General features: G+C 30.8%; 1 protein-coding gene across 7 annotated transcripts in view; it reads left to right on the forward strand.

Moving 5' to 3' along the window:
- AGTPBP1 (ATP/GTP binding protein 1) overlaps positions 1 to 21,711 on the forward strand; it is a 180,769-nt gene that overhangs the window by 99,363 nt on the left and 59,695 nt on the right. For all 7 annotated transcript variants that reach the window (XM_031945451.1, XM_031945454.1, XM_031945455.1 and 4 more), the window contains exons 18-24: positions 746 to 833; positions 5,857 to 6,001; positions 9,349 to 9,502; positions 10,721 to 10,901; positions 12,287 to 12,416; positions 13,872 to 14,003; positions 16,962 to 17,138. In XM_031945451.1, coding sequence (XP_031801311.1) covers positions 746 to 833; positions 5,857 to 6,001; positions 9,349 to 9,502; positions 10,721 to 10,901; positions 12,287 to 12,416; positions 13,872 to 14,003; positions 16,962 to 17,138 — 1,007 coding nt within the window. The remainder of the gene's footprint in view (positions 1 to 745; positions 834 to 5,856; positions 6,002 to 9,348; positions 9,503 to 10,720; positions 10,902 to 12,286; positions 12,417 to 13,871; positions 14,004 to 16,961; positions 17,139 to 21,711) is intronic.

Consider the following 21,711-nt stretch of genomic DNA (forward strand, 5'->3'; position numbering starts at 1 on the left):
AACTCCTGCTATGTTTGTATAATTATATACGTACATATACATATTTAAATAGTACATATTTACAAATATACTACTATACTATAGACTTAAAGTATATATACATACACATGTTATATATATTCTTTGGATAATGGTTGATTCCTTCTGTGCTCCATATTTAGCCAATTAATCAAACTGCAAACATCTACTTAATCTCTTATTGCTGAAGTATGCCATGGCAGCCTATTTTTCTTAGCCATCACTACATCTGGAGACTTCTAATTATGATTCTTTTCAGTATGATTTATTGGCACATCATTTTCTTCCTTAGATATTTGTGATTCAAAATATTTTTGCTGAATTTCAGCTTGTTTGATTTAGAATTGGGGAAAACTTTTAAAAAGCTGTGATATGAATTTGTGATTTGGATATCATCTTGTAATTTTAGAAAGGTCTCATTGACATGACAGTTTTCTATACCATTTATCTTATATTTTGTTAATATATCAAAATAATTTATTTTAAAAAACAATCTTTTACATATTTACTTTCTTTGAGTTTCTAGCTTCAGAAACATCTTACATATAGCATTTGATAAAAATGTCATGAGATGCTAATAAATATTTAATTTGTTTTTAAGTTAAATATAAATGTAATTGCCTTACTTTTAATTATTTATATTTTTAAGCTATGAAAATAATGTTTCCTGTCTGTAAATTTTAGTGTTTTTTTTCTTAATGTGTAGTTTTCCTTTACTTTTTTGAAGGTATGCAACCCCTTATGTATTCAGTTCAGGAGGCATTACATGCCAGACCATGGTGGATTCGTGTAGGTACTGACATTTGTTATTATAAGTAAGTATTCTAAGAGTGAAATTGTTGAAGTAATGTTTTTGTTTACTACCTAATGAGGTTATAAAAAAAACCTGGATTCTCTTTCAACATAAGTGTATAAAACAGAATCTCTATATGTTTTCAAAGGAAGATCTTAGTATTCTTTCCTTTTAAGCAACTAAGTTTGTTATTTTTTTTTCAGTAAGCTTCAGAGTTAAGAGTTAAGAGCTGAAATGAGAAATTCAAGAAATATTATATAATGCTTTGGTACTTTGATGTTATGTTTAATTCTTTCTGTGGCATTCATAAATTTATATTTGCATTTATTTCACCTTTTTGTTTTGGAAAGATCTTGTTTTTTAATAATATTTTTACATTTAAATTATTTTGTCATTCAACAGTTGCATCATATTTTAACCTGGATTCAAATGTTAAGCTTTTATTTTAACCCTGATCCAATTTCTGATACATTTATAGTTATATCTATTTAAGAGATCTTATGGCATTCTTTCTTCTGAATCACTTTTACATTGAATCCTAGCCTTGTATATTGGCTCATAATATTAATTGGGTTTATTCCTGAACTTTTTCTTACCTAGTTTTCTTAAACAGCCTGGCAGCACAGCGGGCAGGGCTGGACTTGTTGGAGTCTACAAGACCTGAGCTGACAATTATTGATCGTGTGACCTTGGGAAAGTCACTTGGCCTTTCTGAGCCTCTGTTTTCTCATTTCTAAAATAAGGAGTTTGGATACTTAGGAGTCTCTCTGCCAAGACAGACAAGGAACTACAGGAGCACAGTTTTAAAACACTTTTCACACAAATAATGGATATAAACAATTGGAAAAATATCATTTGATTTTGGATAGGCCAAGTCAATATAATAAAAATGACTCCTATCTAAAGTACTTATTTAGTGCTGTGCCAATCAAATTATTAAGTAATTATTTGATAGAGCTAAAAAAAAATTTAACAAAATTCATTTGGAAGAACAAAAGGTCAATAATACCAAAGAAAAAATGCAAAGGAGAGTGACCTAGCAAACCAGATCTCAAACTATGTTATAAAGCAGTAATCATCAAAAATATTTGGTACTGGCTAAGAAATAGAGTGATGCATCAGTGGATTAGACTTGACACCCCAGACACAATGACCATAATGACCTAGAGTCTGATAAACCCAAAGACCCCAACTTCTGGGAACTCAGTATTTCACAAAAACTGCTGAGAAAACAGAAAAACAATAGGGTACAAACTCAGTATAGACCAGCCCTCACACTGTATACCAAGATAAGGTTAGAATGAATGCATGATTTAGATAAAGGGTGACATCATGATCAAATTTAGAAGAGCAAGGAATAGTGTACCCATCACTTCTGTGGAGGGAGGAGGTGGTAGAATTCATGACCAAATAAGAGATAGAGAACATTACAAAATAGATAATTTTGATTATATTAAATCAAAAATCTTTTGTACAAACAAATCCAGTGCAACCAAGATTAGAAGAAAAGCAAAAACCTGGAAAATAATCTTTACAGCAAGTTCTCTGATAAAGGGCTCATTTCTCAAATATATTGAAAATTGAGTCAAATTTATAATAATACAAGCTATTTCCCAATTGATAACATGGTCAAAGGATATGGATAGGTAGTTTTTAGATGAAGAAATCAAAGCTATTTATAGGCACATAAATAAATGCTCTAAATCAGTTTGAATAGAAAAATGCAAATTAAAACAATTCTGATATATCACTTCACTTCTATCAGATTGTTCAGCAATACCACTGCTAGGCATCTCTCTCTCTTTCTTTCTCTCTTTCTCTCTCTCTCTCTCCTCTTTGGGATACAAGCCTAGTATACATGGTTTTATATATCTTTGGGCATAATTTTATTTGTTTTCCAGAATGGTTGGATCAGTTTATAACTCCACCAACAGAGATTCAGTGTCCCAATTTTCTTATATCTTCTCCAACATTTTTTATATTTCTTTTCTGTCATATTATATTTAATAAGTATGAGGTGAAACCTCAGAGTTATTTTCATTTGCATTTCTGTAATCAAGAGTGATTTAGATCATATTTTTATATGATTGCAGATAATTCTGATTTCTTCTTCCTAAAACTTGCTGTTCATATTCTTTGACCATTTATCAATTGGAGAATGACTTGTATTCTTATAAATTTGATCCAGTTCTCTATCTATTTGTGAATTGAGGCCTCTATCAGAGAAATTTGCTGCAATTTTTTTCACAATTAGGATTACTATGTATTTCCCTCCATTTCATTTTCCCTTTGTTTATCCTTCTCTCTCTCTCTCTCCTTTTAACCCTGTTCCTCCTCAAAAGTGTTTTGCTTGTGACCTATACTTTTTTTTTAGTCTGCCCTACTCTCAATCACTTCCTTTTTTCTCTTTTCTTTCCCTGTAAGGTAAGATAGATTTCTATACCCAACTGATACTGTATGTTATTTTATACTCTTTGAGTCATTTCTGATGAGAGTAAGGTTTGAGTGTTGAATGCCCATCCTCCCCATCTTCTCCTGTACCATATAATCTCTCTTGTGCTTCTTTGTGTGAAATTATTACTCTATTCTGCCTTTACTTTTCCTCTTCTCCCAGTGCATCCCTTTTTCTTCCCTCTTAATTTCATGTTTTAGATATCATCCCATCATAGTCAACCTAAACCAATGCCCTCTATATATACTCTTTCTAATTGATATAATGATAAAGTTTTTAATAGTTACAAGTATTATCTTCCTATGTAGGAATGCAAACATTTTAACCTTATTGAATCCCTTAAGGTTTTTTTCTTTTTCTTCTTTTGAGTCTTGTATTTAAAAATCAAATTTTCTATCCATGTCTTGAAAAGTCACTCATTTCATTAAATGTCCATTTCCTCCCAAAGAGTTATACTCATTTTTAGGTGATTTTTGTTGTAATGCTAGCTTCTTTGCCTTCCAAAATACCATAATCTAAGGCCTTTGATCCTTATGTTATCTTATGTTATCAGGACTGTGGTTCCATGATATTTAATTTGATTCTTTCTGGTTGCTTGTAATATTTTCTTCTTGTCCTGGGAGTTCTCAAATTTGGTCATGGTATTTCTGGGAGTTTTCATTTTAGGATATTTGTGATGGCTCAACACTGTAGTCCACAAGTTAAATTTGTGAAGTACTGTGAAGAGCAGGAAGAAGGTGAAAAAAATTTACTTCATACTAGACTTGGAATAGGATTTTTGTATACTTGTGGGCAGGGTTTGAAAATTGAGTCCCAATTTCCTTTGAAAAGTTTATCTCTTACTGGTTACAACTGTCAGCAGATTTGAGAGTCCTTAATGTTAACACATGGGACAAGACTTATCACAAAGAATTTATCTTTTTGTCTGGAAGATGAAATTTTTCTAGCATTAAAAAACTCACATTTGTAAAAAGAAATTAAAGAGTGGTCCTCCTTGTTACTTGGCGCTTACCACCTCCATGCCTCCTATCTTAATGGCTCTGCCAGATAATAATCTTTCAGTGAATTACTTGTAGGTTTGTAGTTATTGTAGGATCATTTTAGATTTAAGTTAGCTGTTCTATTATATTTACTCAATTACATATTATATTGCTTAACTTTTTCCTACATCTTGACTCTTTAACAAGAATAATGGTATGAAGGAGAAGGTACTTGACTTGGCCTAAAGAAGACCTGGGTTTATTATATATTGCTTTTGATATTTCCTATCTGGGTGAACATGGGCAAGTCAGTAAATCTCTTTGAACCTCAGTTTTCTTGTTTGTAAAATAAGGGGCTTAGACTAGATTGATTATGACATTATGATCCCTCTCAATGTAAACTTCAGGGGAACAGGGACTATATTATAATTTGTTTCTTAGTTTAAACATGATTTAAACATGGTCAGTAGATCCTTGTTAAACAAATGAAAATTATACATTTGAAACTAACTTGAAATTATTATAGTGATGCTTAGAAGAAATAGTGTTATGGATTTTAAAGATAATAGTAAAAAAATTTCAGGGATCCATGTTTTCAGTGATATAGGTACTTTATATTAGAGATGTAAAGGAGATGCTAATAATCCTTTTAGTGCTATGGTTGCAAAAATTCTTTATCTAGTCTGCCAGCAAGTTTCTCTGACCTTAGCTAAATTGTCAGTGGTTAATAGACATATATAGTCCATTGCTGGACCTACATTTTAGAGTCTTTCCATCTTAAGGAAAGTTTTCTTTTCACTTCATTGAGTCATTGGAGTCTGACCTTAATAAAGGAAAGATAATAATGATTAGAACTCACATATACCTTTAAAATCATTTTCCCTCACAATTATCCTACCGCATAGTAGGATATAGCTTTATAATTTTTTTTTTCATTTTCAAGATGAGAAACGTGAATCTCAAAAGTTGTGACCTGCATTTGGTCCCTCAACTATTAAGAACTAGAACTCAAATATGATTTCCTGATTCTAAATTTATTGCTGTATTCACTACCTCATGTTGTTATATTTTAGAATATTACAGAAATCATTAGCTCTGATCTTTGTCAATCTAGAAGCATATAAATGTGCTTTTTAAAAGAAAAGTTAGTTTTGAAATTTTGAAGAATAAATTGTTTTATTATTGTTTTACTTAATAATATTTTATTTTGTTCCATTTGCTTGTAAAGATAGTTTTTAATATTTACCTTTGTACGATTTTGAGTTCCAAATTTGAAAGTACATTGACAAAGATGTTTCAATTGCATTTGGAATCTGGGGAAAAATTTATATCTAATGGTGAAAGAATAAACACACTTATTAAAAAACATTACTGCTAACTTATAAAGATGAAGAAATCTAGAGAAGTACTATATGAAAATGCCTGCCATTACAGTCTAGCAATATTTGATGTGTAAAGACTGTTGTTCTTTGTACTGAATTTTTATTTAAGACAAATTATTTTTTCAAATAAGATGGCTCCAATAAAGTGGGCTAAGACATTTTGAATAATATTTCAATATATAATTCATTTCAGATAAATGTTATTCACTTTTTGGTGCTTTTCTCTTGCAGAAATCATTTCTCGAGAAGTTCTGTTGCTGCTGGTGGGCAAAAAGGAAAATCCTATTATACGATTACATTCACTGTCACTTTCCCACATAAGGATGACGTTTGCTATTTTGCTTATCATTATCCGTATACATACTCAACTTTACAGGTGAACTAATCTGTGAATTACATTATATTTATTACTAATTATATAAATGACAATGTAACTCAATATTGGTTTTCTTTTAATTAATCATCTTAATGAATAAGGAACAAGCCAGAATTGATTATTTGGCAAATAATTGGACTGGGGAAGGAGGAAAGGAAATAAAGGTGTTAGCAAATTATATAATTCCTTTCTTTCATAGAATATTGATTATATTGATTTTTTTTCTAGCTAGGGAATTAGGGTTCTTCATAATTTGTTACCAATTTTTCTTTTCTTTTTCTACTTTTCCTTTTCAGAAACCCTATGCAGGAATTTTTATCGCTCCATTTTATCTTAAACCCATTTCATGCTTTCTACTTCTATAGATTTGTTTTTTCTTTTGTGTGGCATATACCCATTTCCTCTTGTCCCCACTCCAAATTCTGTCTTTTCAATTCTTACCCATTTTTAAGACTCAAATGTACTTCCATCTCATGAAGCTTTTCTTAATTTATCCCACAAATTAAAATTTCCCTCTTTTGGAACTACTGTGGCTCTTTTCACTGTCACATTCTTCTTTGTATTTAGTTATCTAAGTATATTTATTTCCTCTGTACTTTTATGGATCTGTGATCTCATTGATATGTATGCTTCTTTTATTGATATAGATTGCAATCCCCCATGCCTATGCCTTTGGGTAAGATAATTATCCATATCACTGTATAGAGCAGGAGGTCTACTCAACAAATTTGAGCCTTTCACTAGATTTCTTGGCATTTGAAGAGACCAGAAGACCAGTGTAGCACATAAATGCCCATCTGTTTATTCCTCACTTTTGCTACATGAGTGGCCTATCTTTTTTCTTCTCTTTAAAAAAAATATATATATAGATATATGTATATATCTATATATATATATATATATATTTCTCTGATAACATTTTTTATGATACTTCTGGTTCTTTGTTTATGAATAGATCAGGTTGGAATTGTTAAATGAGCATCATGTATTTTTTTCGTTTTTATTTTATCATTTTGTATTAATCTTGATTTTTGCTTTAATAAGTCAGTATCCTGAAAATGAGCAGATAGCCACTTTAGAAATGACTTCCTCATAAATAATGTTTCTCATTAAATAGTAAATTTAATTTATTAAAATATGATGAATTTTACTTATTATATTTTTAGGTGTTCACTATCTCTATTTCTTTTCTCATAGAAAGTATATGTGATATATAGGTAAAGCTTCTGTATGGTCTATAAGTCTTCTGACTTCTGAATTTCCCAAATTTTTTCCCCTCCTCAATGCCTACTTGCCTACCTTTGTATTGAAGTCCTTATGAAGATCAAAATTTCTATTTCTTCATCCTCTAACAGATGTTGACACATAAACCAATTATTTTCACACTGTTATTTTTACAAATGCTCATCATGAGCTTGGATAGTAAGGTTACCATATGTCTTATAAAATGATGTTTCTTCTTAACCCTGGATGCAACCTTAAAATGAACTTTGCCAATTCTTTCCTTTCTTTTCCAAGGAGAAATTGAGAGCCATATTTTCATTTAGCTTCAGCTACCTTTTGTCTTATGGTTTCCTTTTTAATGAGGTGATCAAGTTAATATGATTCCATTCTTTAATTTGTATGTCTACTCAGTCAATGGATAAGATTGGAATCTCACATTGTGTCCCAGCAGCTAAATTTAAGTTTACAGATTCTTTGAAAATCTGTGATGCTTAGCATTTCTGTAGAAGCAAGAGAACATTATATAAGAATGAGATTAAATTTGTATTTTTCTTTGTTTCATTGGTTGCTATGGCCAAAGGATTAACTGCCAAGGGGGGCTAGTTTACTGGTGTTGAGCCTAATATTCAGAAAATTGACCTTGTCTGTTGCTAGGACTACAAATCTTTTAGAATGTCAGATCCTGCCAAAATTTGTACAGTTAATTCTTCCATAAAGCTTCTTTTGAAAATGTGAATTTGTTCCAGTGAGATTGATATATTAGAGAACAATTTAAGCAAATGTGAACTTCATTTTTGCTTATGAATGCTTTCATCTTCAAGAAACTGTTACTCAGCTGAACTGAGCCATGTAGGAATACACAAGATGCATGCATCTCAAACATCTCTGCCAGCTACTTCCATTTAGCATGTATATTTCTCTACATGGCTATGTTTTAGCATTCTTTGGCATTTGTGAACTTTCCTATATAAAAAAAAAAATTCCTTCAAAATCCCAAACATCTTAGGATGTCTAAATGTTCTGTTTCAAAAATGTCAACTAATTCCTGTAAAAGAAAAACTTGTAAGTATTGATTAGAAGTTTAAAATAAAGTGTTTTGAAAGAAATGAGAAAGTATGTGATTCCTGAGCATAAAAGATTTTTGGACATTTTGGACCATCAGAGACAACACTGCAAAAAAATAAAAGAAAAATCTATGATATGAAATGTTGTGACCCTAACCCCATTTTCCTATAAACCCTATGGCTTTTATAGTGCAATTTTGCATAATGAGAGAATTTTTAGGACAGTATATGCTGTTATAGTTGAACTAAATGTGCTCTGCTGGCACAGCCATTATTTGGTGTTTCTTGCAAGCTATAATGAGGTATCAGATTAGGACTCTGTGTGTACTAACCTCCCTATCTGACTATAAATTCCCCTAAAGCAAAATATTTCATATTTATTATATTCTGTTTGTGTGACTCTTGATTGACTACTCAAATTTTCAGTGCCCCAGGCAACTCTTTAAGATAATAACTTCCAGAAAAGGTGCTAATCTGCTTTAGTGGAAGTTCTTTATTTTTTACCATGTGCTTCCTACACTAATGAAATCACAAGTCCATTTCTCCCTAAACAAACCAAAACAAACAAAAACCCCTACTCTTACCATTTAGAAATGATTATGGGTGGAAATATTAGGCCCAAGTTTATTTCATAGTTATTTTTAAATTTAAAAATATCTTCATAGTGTCACAAAGCAAAAACTTATATTTCATTAATTTTTGTCTGCTAGCCAGCTGAAATAATTTTTACTGAGATAGTAAATATCAGATTATGCAAGTGATTCGACTGTCAAAGAGGATAAGTGGTTTTGTTTCCAGAGTAGAATGGTTATGTATGTTGAACATGACTTTTCTACTGAAAGAATGTTCTGAAGGGAATTGTTTTTAACTTATAAGGAATAGAGGTTAATATTGGTAGATATATGAAGTATTCAATTCTCATTTGGACAAATTCTAAAGTTACTGTGTTACCATCCACCTATAGTAACATAAAATCCTGAATGCTTTACTTTCTGTATAGCATAAGAGAGATTTACAAAGGACTTTATGCTGTGCTTTTCAAATATTTTTGTTATCAAGATGCATCTTCAAAAATTGGAATCATCACACAATCCTCAACAAATCTATTTTCGACAAGATGTGTTATGTGAAACTCTGTCTGGAAACAGCTGTCCTTTATTGACTATAACTGCTATGCCAGAGTCCAATTATTATGAAAATATCTGTCAATTTAGTAAGTATATAAATTGCTTTATACAAAACACAGATATGTTTCCTGGTTGCCTTGGCTACAGTTTCTATCTTAGAAATGAAGAAGTAGTAAACTAATTACATTTAAAAGTACAACATGCCTTTATAATGAATGAGTTCATTAGGTATTGCTTTTAGTGTTTAATAACTTATATTAAGAAAATTATCAAATATGGTAGCACAGTTAGATGCCTAGGTTTACAACTATTTCTTGACTACGTTCAAAATTTTGAAATGTCTAATTTTTATTCTAGATATATTTTCTAAATAGATAGAAAGAACATAAAAATGAGATCGCATATATGTATGTATATGTATGTGTGTATGTATATATACACATATATAGCCTATATGTGTATGAGTTTATGTATGTTTGTGTGTATCTGTGGATCTGTGGTGTGTGTGTGTGTGTGTGTGTGTGTGTGTGTGTGTGTGTAAAAAAGAGGGGAATCTACATGGGAAAAGCACTAATCCTGGAGGAAGAGGCCCTGAGATTAAACAACCCTGGCTGTGTTCCTTACTTCCTGTGTGAATTGGCAAAAGTCACTTATTCTCCTGATGCTTCAATTCTCTCATCTCTAAGATCAAGGATATGGATTTGAGAGTTTCTGATCCTATATGATCTATGATCATATGATAATAGAGCATGTATATATATATACACACACACATACTTTATTAGACTAACTTGAAAATATTTTTACAAAGAGAAAAAAATATATAAAAAGGTTCATTTATATGGTGACCTTGATATGAGTGAAAGTATGTAAGGATGAGCTAAGTTCTTGTATAGAACTGATTGCCAAAACAATGTAAAAATAGGGTTGTTTGGAAATTGTTTCAAAATATGATAGATTTTTAATCTTAATGCCTATAAAATGAATATAAATATATGCTTCTTTCTGATCCCTTTAGCTTTTTTGAAAATCATAAGAGGAAAAAATTATAACTATTCAGGTTCCTCCAACAGTTGCTTATTTATAAGTATAAGATGGTATTACATATTCATTTCAAATATAATAAAATATAATAAAATTAAGCCTGGTCATAAATGAATTATTTAATCAGTAATGATCACCATTTTATTATGTCATCTAATATTTGGATCCATAGTTAAGTAAATAAAGTTCTAAAATCATTTAAAATAGTATTTTTATTTTAAACTTGTAACTTTTCATTTTAACATGAATTTTGTATTTAGGAAATCGCCCTTATATTTTCTTATCTGCTCGAGTACATCCTGGAGAAACTAATTCAAGCTGGGTTATGAAAGGAACTTTGGAATATCTCATGAGTAATAACCCTACCGCTCAGAGCTTGCGTGAATCTTATATTTTTAAAATTGTCCCAATGCTAAACCCAGATGGTGTCATTAATGGAAAGTAAGTTAAAACTAATACTACAAATATCTCACTGTTATGATTTTTAAAGATTTATTGATAATATATGTCAGTGATCAGGTTACTTTGGAAAACTGAAGCACATCAGTTTTTGCCCCCAAATAAAGTAAATTTTCATATAGAAATATTTAAGATTAATTTTAAATTAGTTATATATTATTTTTTATGATTCTGATTGAAAAAGTTATTCCTTTTGATTTTGATTATCAGATTTGAGATGCTGTATTCCTTGAATCAAGACAGTATATTGTATAAACACAGCAAGATCATCCAGTGATCTAGTCTGAGACTAGAATTCATCAAATAATCGGTTTATAGTATTATAATTTAATATATAGTTTCCTACATATAGAGGCTCTTAAGCATTGTTTTTGTTGTTTTGGAGATGACACAATTTGTTGCTTTAGGGAAAATATTTTTTCCATATTTTTTTCTCTTTTTAATTTAAAGAGAATAATATTAGCATATCCCTAGTTATAGAATCTTCTGGAGATGGTTTCCATTGCCTTAGTCTACTAAGACTACTGCTTAGTAGATTAACTGTACTGCTAAATTATTTCTGATATAAAGGAATGGCAATTACTGAATTTTTTGATTTGGAATTTAAAGAGAGATCACTTTCTAAAAGGCAAGGGTTCTGAGAAGTCATTTGCAGACAAAGTCATAAGAGATTTTTCTAATTAATGAATTTGTTGCCACAAATCTTTATCCATTTTTGTTTTGAAGTGAATTGGTAGGTTGGGAGACCATGTGAATTCTTCTAATGTGGAAACAACTTGAATATTTTTCATAGTTTTTAGTGACATGGAATTGTGGCATATAATGCAGGTCTGCAGGGAGAAATAATTAGCCTGTTAGTGAATTATAATCCTGTTTTATAGTTATCTACCTCTAATTATTTGTTTAACAACTTTGTCTTCTTTAATTATTTATGCCCAATAAGAAATTGGAATATCTATTATTTTTATATAGCATTTTACAGTCTTACAAAATTATTTTGTATGTATCTTTTGATACTCATTCCAACTCTAAGGAGCAACAAGGTGGTAGGTATTGGTCTTATTTGATAGAATAGGAGACAAAGGCTTAGAGCCCAAGAACCTAATTTAAATTTTAATCATGAGGTTATTTTGAATACTGTTAGAACATAAATTAATTTTTGAAAAACAAGAAAATTCTGACTTATCTCACTTTAGTGGCAGTTAGAATTTTATATATTCTATTTTAGACATCTATGCACATTTGAATATATATATATGTGTGTGTATATATATATATATATATATATATATATATAAAATATAAAAACAACTTTAATGGTTTAGTGACAAGTTGCTTTCTTTGTGTATATATTTGTGTTTGGGTAGCCACCGTTGTTCTTTAAGTGGAGAAGATTTGAACCGGCAGTGGCAAAGTCCAAACCCAGATTTGCATCCAACAATTTACCATGCTAAAGGTCTACTTCAATATATGGCTGCAATAAAACGTTTACCTCTGGTAAGTGTCAGCTTTTGTTTTTAGGCTGCTTAGTCAAGGAGATGAATATATAAATGCATAGTAATATTTCAAAATCAAGGAACATTTATTAGGCATCTACTGTGTGCAGGGAACTATGGTATGTATTGGTCACATAAGGAAAAACATAAAAAAACACATCTAATAATTTCGAAGTTATTTTACTAATAAAGTGCTTAATAAATGTTACATCATTTCTCCATAAGCAGTGACTTAGAGGTGATTTCATTATTTTTTAATAAGCATGTTGATATCCCTAAATAATTTTAAAAAAACACCCAACACACTATACTATAGCTCTTTATAATTTATCTTCCTGAGCCTTACTTTTCTCATCTCTAAATGAACAATTTGAATAGGATGGTTTTTAAGATCTCTTTTAGTTTTGTGATCCTAGTATTTTAATCAGACTGTCTTAATTAGACAATTTTGTATTTCTGTAATTTCTTACAATTTTAATTCGAAAATAATATTTGTGGGTTTTTAAAAATATTTACCATTTCACAGTTTTCTTTATTTTTTACTTCCATTCATTCTTCAACTTTTGCTTGTAGAAATTTTAGTGACACTTATGAGTTGCTGTATTTCAGGGCATTTGATTCCCTGTTTAACCATCAGTGTAATAACATAAGCATCATTTAAATTCTTAAAATCTTAAATTCTCCAGAATAGAATCATTATTACAGTTGTTCTAAGAAATCTCATGCACACAAATGAAGAAATTTTTGTTCAGTATTCAGTTTGTTAAAATTTCCAGAAGAGTTATAACCAGAGTAGTATATGTGTAATGTGAGATTGTATATTGGACTGTTTGCTTGTGTGTATATGTATTTGTATGCATATGTGTGTTACTTTTCTTTCTTTTGAGCTCATCTCTCTTTTAAATTAAATATTTCCCATCTGCTAAAATGTTTAGATTATTTAAGCTGCTTTTGGAAAAGATAGAAAAACATCACATAAAGTATCCACCAACTTGTAAGCCTGTTCTTTACTTTTTCATTAGTAAAATTTCATTTTACTAATCTTATAATTTTTATAATTATTTTTCATAGCTGATTTCTGAAATTACTGACTAATTAATTAAAACTAGCAACTTTTTGAGGTAACAGTACTTACATTTTATAAACCAAAATTGCAATAAAATTGAAAAGAGAAAAATATTAAATAGCTATATCACATATCAAAAAACTGAGCAGTAAAACCTGTGGTTTGGGTTGCAGAATATTGCCAGGTATCGACTTTACCAGAGGTTGGTCTTTTTAACCTGTGTGTTACTTCCTGAAATGTTTTACTTTGTGTTAAATTATAACTCTAATGAGATTAAGAGGTTTAGAAATATAATTCTAGAATAGGTTTGAAGATACTTATTATCTGTACTTTGATAATGTTTAAAACCTGAGCTTTAAAATATTCTGAATATTATATTGTCACTTGTAGGTTTATTGTGATTATCATGGTCACTCTCGAAAGAAAAATGTATTTATGTATGGCTGCAGTATCAAGGAGACTGTGTGGCATACTAATGATAATGCTGCCTCTTGTGATGTGGTTGAAGATTTGGGATACAGGGTGAGTTCTATAAAGTTGATGTGTTCTCTGCTTTGCAGAAAAGCCTATAATTTCATTCTTCTTTTTCTCTTCCCCTTCCTTCTTCCTTTTTCTTCAACAACTCCACCTCTTCCTCCTCCTCTCTCCTAGAATATGAACAAAAGAAATTGCTCATTTAAGGATCAAGTAATGTTATACATGTAAATAGCTACTCAATGAAAATTTTTAAAGTAGATTAAAAAATGAAATAGAAGCTATGGACTGCATGAAAATACAGATGTGCCTTAGGATAACAGCATAAGACAAAAACTCTAAAAATGAGTGGTTATAATGTCTAGGCTAGCTCCCTCCTGAGGAGGGCCTCAGGATCAGTCAGAATCAGGATCAGTCAAAGTCCTTAGTCTTTAGGAGGAGACGGGAAGGAAGCAGGCAAGCTGCCACGTGGCTCGTCTAAGATGGATCCTGAATTCTGAAGTCTGGAGCCCGAAATCTTCCCTGTTGAGGTGCTGTGGCAGAGAGACTCTGACTCTCTCCCTCAGCCCTCCAATGCTTCCCTGATTACCTCACTACAGCACATTCAGCAGGCACTAATAGTGAGGAGAGCCATCACATTACCATATCATCTAAGTATATGTTTATAGAACTATTCTCTCTCATTGAGTAGGTACTTAGCCTTAAGTACTCTGCTGTTCTGGATTCAAGTACACCTTTTCAGAGTTCCAACTCTCTAATGCCGGTCAATCCTGGAAAGGTGTACAAACTCTTATGTTCTAGATTTTCCTGATTAAATTAGATTTATGTAAAGATATGCCATTGAGATATCTTCTCCTGGTCATGTTATTCCAGATCCATTGAATCTTAATTATGAAGATTTAAGAAGTTATGATTCCCCCCCTAAGGGGACATTATTGTCCAGGCTTCCCAGAAAGAAATCTTTTATCTTCCATGTTCCTCACTACTCTCCTGTCAATTTACATATAAGGTCTTTCTTCAGTCCTCTGAAAAAATAAAAAAATTTACTTCTAGGGACAAATAAAGACACTATTCAGAAATTTAAAAGAATATCATTCACTAATTTGTAGGGCAGGGACAACATAAATTGTTTTTGAACTTTGGAAATAACAAACTTGTTCTGTATAATGTACTTTTGATTTTAGGTGTTTGAGAAAGTTTTAAGTTCTAGTTTTCTATGCCTGAGGAAGTCATCAGGCTCCTCTTAACATAGAGTGAGACTTGAATGTTTTGTTATAGGCTCCTTCATATGTAATATGTTGCTTAATAAGTTTTTATTAAATGAACTAGGTTTTGATGATCTCAGTCTTCAACCTGACATTGAGGATTCTCCATAATTTGGTTTCTACCTACATTTCCAGTCTTGTTTCATATTGTTCCCTTTTTCTTCTGCATTCTAATCAAACTCACTTCTCTCTATATAGTAGGCCATCTCTTCTCTCTGTATTGTGCTGGAATACATTCCTTCCTCATTGCTGCTTTATAGAATTCTAAGTGACCTTTAAATTAGGAGCGTCTTAATCTAGAATGCACAGACCTCTTTGTATGTATAGAATTTGGATGGCAAAAAATTAAATCCTTATTTCAATATTTGCTTTGTAAAACTGTATTTTCCTTTGTTTACAAAAATTTCCTTTGTAAAGCTACATATTTTATCTTAAGCGTTTAAAACCATTATTCTGAGAAGGGGCCCATAGACTTCTCCAGACTGTATAAGGTTCCTGTTATTAAAAAAAAAAAAAAAAAAGAAAAAGAAAAGTAAAGCAAAAATCATACATAAGACTTACAAAAGGCTTTTCCTGACATCCCCTTTGGGCATTTGGTAGTGCTTTTGCCTTCTTAAAATTAACTTGTGCTTTTTATTTACATATATTTATATCATCTCTTACCAGTAGAATATAAATGCTTTAAGGACAACAGTTTCATTTTTGCCTTTGAATCCCCAGTGACTACTAAAGTGTCTTATACACAGTAGATGCTAAATAAATGTTTGTTGAATTGAATCAAGTGTATAATTGCTAAGATGCATTGGGGAGAGATTTCTGAAAGGGGGAACTTATTAGTACTCCTCACCTATTCTAAGATATTATTTTTCCATTAGCTCTGCTTTCCCTCTTTTCCCCAGCATTTTGTCTGTATGGATTAGCAATATATACATCAAGTTGTCTTCCACATTTTCATTCTCAACCTTTGCCAGGGCCTGTGCAGCAAATAGGACTCAAACAAAATGAAGAATCATGAGGAAATAAAAGTGATTTGCAAATAAATGTTTAAAACCAGAAACTGGAAGTTCCCTCACCAGTAGAAGCTCTTGTACTGATTTAATTTACTTATTATTGTTTAAGGGTGGTAAAGATGAAAAGTGAACTATAATATTAGTTTTTTGACTGATCTATTCTAAAAGTTGAACTTCATTTATTCTTTTATTTTTCTAAAATTGATAATGTTGAATAATTATCTTATGTAGCAATATTATTTTGCTATGGCATCTGGTAAAACTTGAAAATTGCTTCTTATTTGTATAGTGCTTTTATATATATTGTTTAAAGACAATTACCTTATTAACATCATCTCTGATATTGAAATTATAAACTGGTTTGAATTAGAAACTTTGTCTCTGGAATTCCTAAAATTGACATCATGGTGAGTCACCAGAGCCACAATTTGAAAAGGAAGCAAGGGGAACCTGGAAAGAGCTTTGGCCTCAGGATTTGGCCTTGCCATGTGTATACAAATTCTGTGACCATGGGTAAAATGGGGATAATAATACCTTATATTTCCTACCTCATTGGAGTGTTAGGAGACAGGTATTTTATAGAGTGTAATATAAACTTAAGCTGTTATTGTTTCAACAGCTGTCGAGTATTTTCTACAGAAAATCTAAAATTCTTGATGAGTTATGGGATATGTAGGACCTATACAATCATAATTTAATTTAATTTTGAAAAATACTGATTTTTTTCTCAGACCTTGCCTAAGATATTGAGCCATATTGCCCCTGCATTCTGTATGAGCAGCTGCAGTTTTGTAGTGGAAAAGTCTAAACAATCTACAGCCCGTGTTGTTGTATGGAGGGAAATAGGAGTACAGAGAAGCTACACCATGGAGAGCACGTTGTGTGGCTGTGATCAAGGAAAATACAAGGTAAACTTTTCTGGTGAAATCAAATGCTTCCTTATTGAAAGTTTTCTTTTTAAGGTAGTAAAACAGTTGAAAAGACCATTGTTGTTCTAGAATGTCCTTTTTTTCTTTTTTAAACAAAAAATTTAACATATATATATATGTGATTAATTCATATAAAGCTAATAAACCTGTAAATCTAGTTCTGCCTTTAGGATGACATTCTTGTAGTTACCTTGTAATTTCATTACTATCTTTGTTATTTTAACTTTGGTTTGGGGTTTTAAGACTACTTCTAGTTGCTAATTAGTAATTCATGGTGAATATTATTCTTTTTTAAATAGAAATTTTGTTTGTACAAGAGCAATTTTTTCTTGCATTCCTTCTCTTTTCCCTCTCAGAGAACAATCTTTAAAATTTAAAAGACATTTTCTAAAAAAAAAAAAAAGAGAGAGAGAGAGAGAGAGAGAGAGAGAGAGAAGGAAAAAAATCAGGAAAATTGACTAATATATTGAAAAATCAGAAAATATATGCAATATTTCCCTCTTGTATGCCCTCCTCTTTGCAAAGAAATGTGAAAAATAGTCTTCTCAGATTTCTTCTTTGGTACCATAGTGTTATTTTACACATTTATTTTGGTTTGTTTTGTAATAGTTGTTTTCTTCATTTACATTGTTGTAGTCACTGGTGGGGGGGGGGGAGGCTGGTATTGTTTTCTTGACTCTGCTTACTTCAGTCTACATCACTTCATATTATTAGTCTTTCCCTGCTTCTCTCTTTTCAATTTTTCATTATTTCTTACAGCACAATAATACTCCATTGCATTCATGGTCCCATGGAAATATACTTTGTTTCCAATTCTTTGCTAATAGAAAAAAGTGATCCTATAAATATTTTGTTGTCTATGCAGCCTTTTTATCAGTGGCCTCCTTGGGGCACATGCTTAGCAAAGGAATCTATAGGTCTAATGATTTGTACAGTTTAGTCACTTTATTTGTTTAATTCCAAATGACTTTCTAGAATGTTCATGTTAATTCACAGTTCCCACTAACAATTAATTAGTGTGCTTCTTTTTCTACAACAGGGATGGGTAATATCCGATCTGCAGGCTCTTTTATAAGGCCTGTGAAATCATTTGGTCTGGTTCTGCCAAGTCAACTGTAGGCAATGATGTGTTAAAAGCTAGCTAACAACCTCCTGCTGTTTGAGTTTTTAAGTTGATAATTTTGTATGGCCTTTGAGTGATGTTATAAATATCCATATGGCTCTTGGCAGAAAAAAAAATGTTCCCCATTCCTGCTTTATAGTCTTGTCAGCATCAAATATTCTCATCTTCAGTCATCTTTGTCAGTTTGTCAACTTTAGAGTTACAGTGCATATATTTTAAAATTAGTTTTAGCCATATTTCTCCTAATAATTTTTATATCTTTAATAATGCCAAACACTTATCTGAAAAACTTGATAGTAATATTTCCCTCCACTTTTTGTGGTATAAACTCTGATATTTAGAATTTGATATTTTGATATTTTAAATTTTTTGTAGATTATGGCATAAAATTTTGATCTAGGCTGTATTTTTGCCAGATTGATTTTGAGATAAGCAGTACGTTTTTTCACTGAAAACCTTTTTTTCTGTCTTCATATATTAGATATAGAAATAGAATTATGAACAGAATCCTAGTATTTTAGAATTGGAAGGCAACTTAGAAATCTAGTCCAATTCCTTCATCTTTTAGATGAAGAAATATGCTTATGAAAGAGGTAAAATAATTTCCTATGGTTTTATAACTCTTGTTGTACAAATCTAAAAATGGTTAATGAAGCCAAAATAGTCATTGTTAATCTGTGATAAATTGGAAAGCATATGAAGATTTTTAAGTGAAATTCATATTTTCAGGGCTTGTTGGATGGGAACTTAGTGGAAAAATTGGGACTAAAATCCAAGACTTCTGACTCAATCAAGAATTTTTGCCATTCTATTATTTTGCCTCTGGTGTCTCTCTCTCTACTGTAATATAAATATTAGTTAGTATTTATGGTAATATATATGTGTATGTACACACAAAAATATTAATATAGTCATACACACACACACACACACAAACACTATCTTCATTAACTAAATACCTAGCTCTCAATGTATGTATTGCATTAAGGGCTTATTTTTTGATGATAATAAAATGCTTACCACTATCATCACAATCATCTTGCTTTGGTAATCCTGCCCATTGTGTAATTTCTGATTGCTATCATAATTTCCCATTTGAAGTAAGGATATCTAAAATTAGAGATATTTAATATACATGACAGAAGTAATTTTTAAAAGTTCAAAATCATATCAAATATATAATGAAAATTTTATAGGACATTTGATAACTAATTAGAAAACCTAGATATTTACTTTTCTTGCTTTGTTTTTGAAAGATCATAGTATGTTGTAGAACTTATTTTGTTGACTCTTTTTTCCACAGGGAACTGGGATAATAGATCTTCTATTAAAATAGTTTGTAAGCGTAAGATAAAAGATTATTACTCATTGGTTAAGATTTAAAAAAATAAAATTTTGTGGTACATATCTAAAAATGTTAAATATTGATGGAGCCAAACTGAATCTTGAACTATAATAAACTAGAAAGCATGCAAAGATTTTGTAATGAGACTCATGCATTTTGGGCCAGTTGAAAGGAAATTTTAATTGACAGTATATTATTATGTTGAGCAAATTTTTTGTTGACAGTCTCTGGTTTTCCCAATTTGTAATATTCCTCCTTCTAGCTACCTCAAAATAATGTAGAGGGACTTTTTAGGCTACAGGTTTTGTGGAAATATGCTCTTTACAAATCATTGTTATCTGCACATAAGGAACATCTACACTTGTAGGAGAAAAAGTATCTGTTTTAAAATTGGTTCATATAGACATAGGAAAAAGGGAGATTGAATTCTAGAGGCAAGAGCTTCAGTATTCTTTGAAGAAATCTATATAATATAGGAGCTGTGATGCCTTTACTGGGCATCAAAAAAAAGTTATTTAAAATAAAAAGGTACAATTTAATACCACTTTATGTTGTTATTTTTACTTTGAATAGTTCTATTTAATATTTAAATAACATAATTATTTCCCTTTTACTTGTTTGTATTAGTATATTAAATTAGACTAAAAATCTTGTGAATAAAAGTATGTGACTTAGTCTTTCAAATAATTAAAATTAAGTTTTTGATTAGAAATTTTTCTCTTTGTGATATAAATATCTCTCTCTCTTTCTCTCTCTCTCTTTGTGTGTGTGTGTGTGTATTTCTAATACATTAATGTTAAAAACATATGAGAAGCTAATAAAATTGTAAGATGTCATGCTTTTACCCTTGAGAATGTATTTTATTTTGCTTTTAAACTATAAAATGTACTTCATTTTTAATTACTATAACTTAATTCAGAAATAGACCATAGAATTTCTTAAACACATTTTAAGTTAAAATGTTAAAGTTAAAGACATTCAGAAAGATTTGTATAGGTCTTTTTGGTGATATTCAAAAGTTTTATTGAAACAAGATTGATTACAATAAAACCTGTGCTTTTTGTGGTAAGTAATATTCTGTAATTTATTTTCTTGAGTCCTGTATTGGTGCTGAGTTGGTGACATAGTGAGTTGGGTCAATATGAAGTTGTTTGAGAATTATTTCTCCTTAATTGGTGTCAGTTGACAAACACTTTAATAAGTGTTTAATAATACAGTGATTAATAATTAATAATAAGTGCTTAATAGCACCTATAGTGTACCACATACTGTGCTAAGCTTTAGGGGGTACAAAGTAAAGGAAAAGACAGTCCCTGCCCTTAAAGGGCTAATAGTCTAATGGAGAAGATATGCAAACAGCTATGTAAAAACAAGCTATGTAAAAGATAAATAGGAAATAATCAACAGATAAACCACCGAAGAATTAAGAACAATTGGGAAAGGCTTCCAATAGAATGTATGATTTTTAACTAGGATTTGAAGGAGGCCTAGAGGCAAAGATGAAAAAGGAGAGCATTCCAGGAATTGGGGATAGTCGGTAAAAATGTCCTAAGTCAGGAGAGTTTGAGATGTATTAAGTTTAAGATGTCTTCAACAAACAGCAAGAAGATCTATGTCTTTTGATTGAAAAGTACATGAGGGAATGTAAGTTATAAAAAAAAAAAAACTGGAAGAATGGGAGGGGCTAGTAGGATTTTATATTTGATCATGGGAGTGATAGGAAACCATCAGTGTTTGAGTGTTACATGTTTCAGACATGTGGGGTAAGAAAACCACATTTCTGGTAGAATGAAATATGAACTAGCATGGGGAGAGACCTATTGTAGGCAGACCAATTAACAAGTTGTTGTAAAAATTCAGGTGTGAGGTGATAAGGGTCTCCACTAGGGTAGTAGAAGTATTGAAGGAAAGATGGGGTCATAATTGAAAGATGTCATAAAAGTAAAATCAACATTTGACTACAGATTGGAAATTGGGATAAAAGTGAAGTGTCAAAAATGATACCTATATTGTGAGTCTAGGAGAGTGGTGGTGCTCTCAATAGTAATAGGGAAACATGGAAGGAGGAAAGGATTGAAGGAAAA

The sequence above is a fragment of the Sarcophilus harrisii genome, chromosome 1 (genome assembly GCF_902635505.1).
Source record: "Sarcophilus harrisii chromosome 1, mSarHar1.11, whole genome shotgun sequence".
NCBI classification, from domain to species: Eukaryota; Metazoa; Chordata; class Mammalia; order Dasyuromorphia; family Dasyuridae; genus Sarcophilus; species Sarcophilus harrisii.